This window comes from Entelurus aequoreus, linkage group LG06 (genome assembly GCF_033978785.1).
Source record: "Entelurus aequoreus isolate RoL-2023_Sb linkage group LG06, RoL_Eaeq_v1.1, whole genome shotgun sequence".
In the NCBI taxonomy this organism is placed as follows: Eukaryota; Metazoa; Chordata; class Actinopteri; order Syngnathiformes; family Syngnathidae; genus Entelurus; species Entelurus aequoreus.
Window position 1 is genome coordinate 15,634,714 of NC_084736.1, and position 7,500 is coordinate 15,642,213.

The window sequence follows — 7,500 nt, forward strand, 5'->3', positions numbered from 1 at the left end:
GGGGTGCCTACTCCAAAGTGCAGCCTGCCTTGGCACAGCTGCTGGGCAGAAATCCTGAAGGGCTGCACTCGGCGAGACTAACAGGCTCTGGCCAACCCGTCAACACGCCTCTTTTAAAAGATCCGATCAAGAACCATAAAGAAGGAGGAGACAAACAAGATTTTAATCCTCTAGCATCTGAAGAGGACTTCTCTCTGATGGTGGATGCAGACGTCTTCCAGTATCTACAGAAACGTTGGGGCCAGGAATACCAGCGCATTCAGAGCCAGTACGGCGTCGATGTTGTGGATGTGACTAATGAGGGGCTCACCACCTTGTTTCTGAGCGTAGTAGTAGGTGGCGAGGAGACGCTGGAGCGCATCAAGCGTGCGAGGACGGCTATCAGCTCTCTTTACCAGGAGAGTGAGAAGAAGATCTTCCAAACTCAGCTCAGCAAGACTGACCTGAACCCCAGAGGAGGCTTGAGGCAGGCCATGGAGACCATAGGTGACCAATTCCCCAAGCTCCTCCTCAGTGACGATGACTGCAACGTCTACATCGTCGGCGACCGCGTTGATGTGTCCGAGGCCAAGCAGTTTCTTCTCCAGGAACACAGTGGAGGGAACAAAGAAGACATCGCCAGTCTTCTAAGATTTCCATCTTATCCCCTGTCAGCCAACGAGGAGCACCTAGCTGCATCTTCTGGTATCACAGGACAGCAGAGAGGACACAGAAGCAGCAAAATGTATCATTTAGCAGCTTGCCCTAAAGATTCTGGATTGACTCCACTTGTAGACTTACCTTCACCAGGGCCCTCGTCTTCCGGTCTGACATTGGTCCATGAAGTTAGGACAGAAGTAGCATCAGAGGACTGCAACACAAGTCCATCAATGAGGAGAAAAAACGACTCAGTGGTTCGAGAACTCTACTTCAGAACGACACTGACCCCACCGTCGGGTCCAGGAACTGCACCGAAGAGAACTGAAAGTTTTTCTGGAGCATTTCAGCAGGGAGGCCAGAAGACTGAAGAGGACTCCTCAGCACTGCAACCCAGGACTTCTAGCTTAAGTACCCAGAAAGAATATCAGGAGCTCTACCGCGCAGAGATGCTGGTGCCAACCATATTGTGGCGCCACATGGTGGAGGCCTACAGCACCCAAGTTAAAGCCCTGACGCTGGACGTCCAGATCAAAGATGAAACCCCCAGCAACGGTGTCCAGACCGCCATCTCTATCAGTGGAGCCGAGCCGTCCGCCATGGCCTCATGCCAGCAGGGTTTGCAGCAACTAGTCGACAGCTTGGCCACAGATTTCTGTGTACAAGAGCTCCGCCTGTCTGAGCTCGGCATCACGGACCCTGAAGACGAGACATTGCAGGCCTGCTGCGCAGAGGTGGGTCAACGCTTCAGCAAGATTAGCGTCCGCGTGATGAAGAGGAGCTTGTATCTACTCGGGTCAAAGCGCTTGTGTGCTCAGGTGGGTGCTTCGCTGCGGGATCTGTTCTGTGGAGACGGCACCCAAACTGATATTAAGGATGCGGCTACTCCCTTGGCCTCCGCATCTTGTCCGTCTACCTCCGTATCTCAGCCCTTGGCACCTGCCTTAGCCTCCACCTCCACCTCTGGTCCCTCAGCCTTCGCCTCTTGTCCTTCGACATCCACATCTTGTCCCTCAACATCTGCCTCAGCCTCTACCATTGTGTCTAGTTCCTCTACATCCACCTCTAGTCCATCGATCCCTGCATCTTGTCCCTTGACCTCCGCCTCTCGTCCCTCGACCTCTTGTCCCACAACATTCACATCTCATCCCTCAACATCCGCATCTAGTCCCTCGACATCGGCCTTAGCTTCTACCGCCATCTCTAGTTTCTCTACTTCAGCCTCTACTCCTGTTACGTATGCCTGTAGGCAAATAAACAACGGCAATGAGATGCAGACACAATCTGTGATTTCAACCAAAGCGAGGATCTCAAACCATGAGGACCATTCTGTGACAGAGCTCCTTAACGGATCTGTGGATCAAACTGCAACCCGGACCGACCAGGTCACGAAAGGCGAATGGGAAAGTTCAAGTGTTGTGGATCGGCATACGCAGGAGATGTGCACAAAAGGACGCGTGAATGGCACCCGGAGTGAACGCCTCCAGGAACCCAAGCCCACTCGTCAGGCGCCGGTGGAAGGTATCTGCATTTGCGGAGAGAGCGGCGCCTCGACGAGCAGGACAGAGTGTGGGGCATTCATGTGCTCAGAGTGCCTGGACGCCGTGCACATTCATTGCAGGGTTTGCCACAGCGGGGCGAAGATGGTGCCGGCGGGCATCCGAGGAAAGATAACCTACAGTGAACTCGACTTAAGTCTGCCTGGTCACAGCAAGCACGCCACCATCAAGATCACCTACCTCATTCCTGATGGTGTACAGCAGGTGAAAAGCGTCCATTGTTCATCATCCAGGAAGTTGTTTAACTCTCATCTCCTTTTTTCATCGCCAGGAATCCCACCCTTCCCCCGGAAAACCCTTCAAAGGCGGCATGTTCGAGGCCTTCCTCCCCGACTGCGAGAGGAGCAGGAAGCTGCTGCCCAGGCTGGAGGACGCCTTCAGGCGGGGCCTCACCTTCACTGTGACCAAAAAGAAGGGCTCGAAAGTCGCCTGGGACGCCATCCCGCACAAGACCAACCTGCTGGGCGGCCGGTCAGGGTGAGGATGAAAAGCGGGTCATTTGCAGGTCGCCACAAGTGTGTGATCTTTTTCTGTCACCCCGCCCCTTTCAGGAACGGTTACCCGGATTCTTCGTACTTGAAACACTTGTCCGACGTCTTGACCTCAGTGGGGATTGGAGAGCGCGCTGCCAAATCCTGACACGTCTTTGAGTCCAGCAAGAAACATTGGCAAGTATTCTTTGCACTGTGTGATCAGCCGCAGAGTATAAGTTGGCTAATACTTTGTATAACAGCATACTTTTAAAATATCTTATGTTTATACCATGCGGTTGAGTTCATCCAACGTAAAATACATATTTTTTAAAGGGGGCGGGATTGTTTGTTTTCTTCTAACCCGATTACTTTTGGATCAATACAACCCACAGCAGCACTTGTTCTTTACTTCAGTCGTAAACGTCAGCTTTACAGATGCCACGTGCGCTCTGTGTTGTGGTAAAATCGTCACAGTAACAGGTAATTAGTAGTGATGGGTAAATGAGGCCTTAGCACACTCACCGGCTGTATTGACCTTCATGCAGTGTTTGAGCTCGGCGACATCTGCTGGATTAAAAACGTAACTACAGTAAATTTGACCTATATGATGTAATTTTTCCAAGTAATAGCTGTGCAGAAAGGATTATGAAATGTGCACCTTCGGTCAATGGGCCACTTTGTAAACAGGAAAAGAATATTTACCTTATTGGAGCTAATACATCAAAATTATGCCACACTTCAGAAAGTTTCCATTTAGGTCATTGGTGGCAGCTTGGCTCTTCAAACGTGTTTTTTAAGTGACACAAACTCAGTATCACTCCTTCAGTATTGTTTGACCCATCATTATTGATTACATTCCAACCAGAAGAATCACGGCGTCTCTTCACAAATGGCAGCACACAACATTTATTAGAGGAGAAAATATGGTTCCTTCATTATTTAACCTCAGGGAAATCTAACAGTGTATGTAAGGGTGTCCCGATCCGATACTGGTCTGAGAGCAGCGGAATATATTGGAAGTTAACATCTAAATGTCCTCCGACAAGCACACAAGGTTAGCTTTTGCTTTCATTTTAGTCGAGTCATTCACAAAATGTAAACATGCCGGGCTATAGGCTAATAGGCGCTAGCAGCTACGCAACCGCTTAGCACACAATGGCACACAAGCTAGACATGCGTAGTAAGTATCTAATTGACCAGTATTGCAGTCTAAAACAGCACATTTGTTTATATAAACAAGTATCAAAAAATGATATTACGCATACAAATTCTCAATGGCAGAAGCGTATTAGAAAGTATCCAGTAACAAACGTGTCCGCATCATGAAATGACTTATTGTGGCAAAAAAAACCAACTAATTACCATTCCACTTCAACTTAAAGACAGCTTACGCCTGTTATTAGGTCGATAATAAATAGGTTAGTGTTTTTCATGCCTACTATTTGTCTTTGAGTAATTTCACTACCATTTCACAATACAAACCAATAAAAGTATGTATGATTTGTGCTAGATATCGGATCGGATTACTATCAGTATCGGCCAATACTCAAGGCTCCAATATCGGTATCGGACGTGAAAAAGTTGTATCGGGACACCCGTAATTGCCTTTATTATTGGAATGTCACCACTGTTGCCTTGTTGTACACATAAGCAGAAAAAACAAAAAACAAAAAAAAATACTAAAAACTACTTTTGTTATGCATTTTTTTTTTATTAGTCCTGGAAAACATGTAAGGCATATGGTAACATTACACACTGAAGCGTTACAAGCTGTCGAGGCCACACCAGGCCCACCCAGAGTGGAGCACGAAAAGAAGCAGCATCAATTTGAAGGGTTTTTAAAAAACAAAAGTCATTTTTTTTTTTTTTTTTTTTTGGGGGGGGCAAACAAAAGCTACACAACACACACCACGTCAAATGGAAATAAAAACAGTTGCTCGGGTAAGAGAGGCGGAGCATTCCCAGAGTTTCATGGCTGCCCATGCTGGAGGCGGGGCCAACGGGGGAAGGGTCGGCGTCACGCCAGGCAGTGGATCGGCTTGGGTCGACTGAGCTTCTTCCTCGCATCACAACACTAAACTACGCCGTGATGGCGGACGTGGACTGAACGCCATCAGCCGGCGTCTTCTTCCTCGCCGCGTCTCGACGGCCCCCGAGCGGAAAAAAGCAAAGCGAGCGTAAAAACGAACGTGGGAATTCTCGGAACGCCTTCGTTTGCGACGGGGCCTGACGGGACGCCGACGTGGCGTCAATTTAGCAGGAAAGCGGTCGGACGGCCCTGAGAACGCATGTTGGCAGAAAAGTAAATACGAATTTGATTGAGATGACTCGCACGTTTCAATTCAGCCCAGAACCGCGCTCGGAAACGTTAGTTTCTGTAGCAAAGATTGTTAATGTTAACAGGATGCTCTCAGAATAGAAGAAGTCTGCACCAAAGTCCTAAATCAACCACAGGCTTTGTTGTTTTAAACACGCTCATTCATTTATTCAAATACACATTTTAATGACACATTTCTTATTATCACGACTATTTTACCACCACCGTGTTTGTTTGCTACCGATATAATCACAGTTTAGTCTGAGCGTTACGTCCCCAAAACCAAATCAAGCCTTATTAAACTAGATCGTCCGTCAAACTTGGGGAGATTTCTTGGTTGCATCACCTTGATGCCAACATCAGCATCACGTCACGATGATAAACACGACAAATTTAGGTTTTTTTGTTTACATACTAACTGGAACATTGCAGGCGTTGGCACTCGCAAAAAATTGTATTCGATTCCATTTAGTGTTAAAAGTGAAGTAAATTATATTTATATAGCGCTTTTTCTCTAGTGACTCAAAGCGCTTTTACATAGTGAAACCCAATATGTAAGTTACATTTTTTTAAACCAGTGTGGGTGGCACTGGGAGCAGGTGGGTAAAGTGTCTTGCCCAAGGACACAACGGCAGTGACTAGAATGGCGGAAGCGGGGATCGAACCTGGAACCCTCAAGTTGCTGGCACGGCCACTCTACCGACCGAGCTATACCGCCCCAAAAGCAACTAGGTAATACTATTTTACTGTGAAACTACTTGCTAAGTTGCTAACTAACCTATTTTTGCAGCTAGTAAATAGTGGGAAAAGTTAGCACTGGCGTGAAGTCGTGTTGTAGTCGAGGCAGTTTTCAACAATTACGCATATTTCCGAAACGTATTCAAGTAGATGCAGGATTTCTTTAAAATGGCAACCGTGTTTTCTTCTTTTAGGCAGCTAACGGCTTTTGTAATACGTTACTTCGTCCTACTGGATTGGAAGTACTTGATGCTATGTTCCTAAGAAGCTACTTCTAACTTTGTTACTAGCTAACCGATTTTTCGCTAAACTTTTACGCAGCCCTCGAATATTGTGACTAGTGGAATATGTTAGAACTGGCGTGAAGTATTTGGGGCAGCTAGCACAGTTTTACAAATGACGCATTTTTCCGAAACGTATTAAAGTTACTTTTGCGTTACACTCCAAAAATAGAATCAGCCCTCGTTAAACAGGATCGTTTGTCAAACTTGGAGAGATTTCTTGGTCTCATCAGCTTGTTGCAACAAAAACCTACATTTTTTTTTAAAAGGTCCTACGAAGCCTTAACACTACTTGCACTGTTTACATGCTAACTGGAACATTGCAGGCGTTAGCGCTGACAAAAATTTGTATCCGATTTAATTTAGTGTAAAAAGCAACTACTTCGTACTATGTTTCTAAGACTCTACTTCCAACTTTGTTTGTTTGTTGCTAGCTAACCGATTTTTGCATAACTTTGTCGAAAACTTTTAGCACAGATCTCGAAAATTGTGACTAATGGAAAATGTTAGCAATAGCGTGAGGTCGTGTTGTGTTCGAGGCAGTTACACATTTATTCAAAACGTATTCAAGTGAGTACAGAATTACATTTTGGCTACCGTGTCTTCTTCTTTTAAACGGTCTTTGTAAATCATTACTGCACCCTACTAGACTGGAGTAGAGCGTCGCCGACCGCTATTTACAACTGCTAAACAAAGGATTAGCCGGTATGCTCGCTATGTGATATTTATCGTTTGAGTTCTACTGTCTTCTTGGCTGTTCTGCACTGCTTTTAACTTGTAACTCTTAAAAGCATTCACATTTAGTAATACATCCACATTATAATCTTGCTTTCTGTACGCACTTTTAAACTGTTCTGTTGTTATATTTGCTATTTTATTCACTTTGTTTTTTTTCATATAAATACAATTCATTATTATTGTTATGATATATGAATTCTACCGTAACGTGGGTAAAACAACAAAGCCAACGGTGGCCTTGGACCAGTGATTCTCAAACTGTGGTACGATGCTCCCTCTAGTGGTACGCCAAATAATCAATTATGTGCAATTCATTATATTTGATTGATTATTTTTAGTACAGTGTTTTATTTACCTATATTCAAACAGTGTTCAAACTGCATGTATTGTTACAGTAGCCAAAAATATTTTAAATATACTTTTTTTAAATGAATACTTATGCCTACTACGCTACTGTATTTTAATGTTGGTCATTAGGGTGGTACTTGGAGAGCCACATTTTTTTCTGAGGTGGTCCTTGGTGAAAAAAACACTGCCTTACAGATGCTTCTTTAGCAGAGGAGCAGAATTTGTCGCAAACTCGAAATCCGACGTGCGGCTCGAGTGCCGCCGCGATCCTGCAACGCATCCCAACTCATTTTTAGTTTTTGTTTAAACCCCTGGTCCAGCTCCTTCTCACTGTGACGGGGATGTAAACAGCGTACGTACGAGAGCTGGTAGAGGATGGAGAGATGTAGTGGTAGATGTAGACGTAGAGA

At 45.5% G+C, this 7,500-nt stretch overlaps 1 protein-coding gene across 1 annotated transcript in view; it reads left to right on the forward strand.

The window, feature by feature from the left end:
* Window positions 1-5,088, forward strand: part of si:busm1-163l24.3 (serine-rich adhesin for platelets) — an 18,316-nt gene extending 13,228 nt beyond the window's left edge. The window contains exons 4-6 of the mRNA XM_062050068.1: window positions 1-2,399; window positions 2,467-2,672; window positions 2,747-5,088. The exon at window positions 1-2,399 is cut by the window's left edge and continues 133 nt beyond it. Of these exons, the coding sequence (XP_061906052.1) occupies window positions 1-2,399; window positions 2,467-2,672; window positions 2,747-2,834 (2,693 nt within the window). The 3' untranslated portion in view covers window positions 2,835-5,088. The remainder of the gene's footprint in view (window positions 2,400-2,466; window positions 2,673-2,746) is intronic.
* The last annotated feature ends 2,412 nt before the right edge of the window (window positions 5,089-7,500 follow it).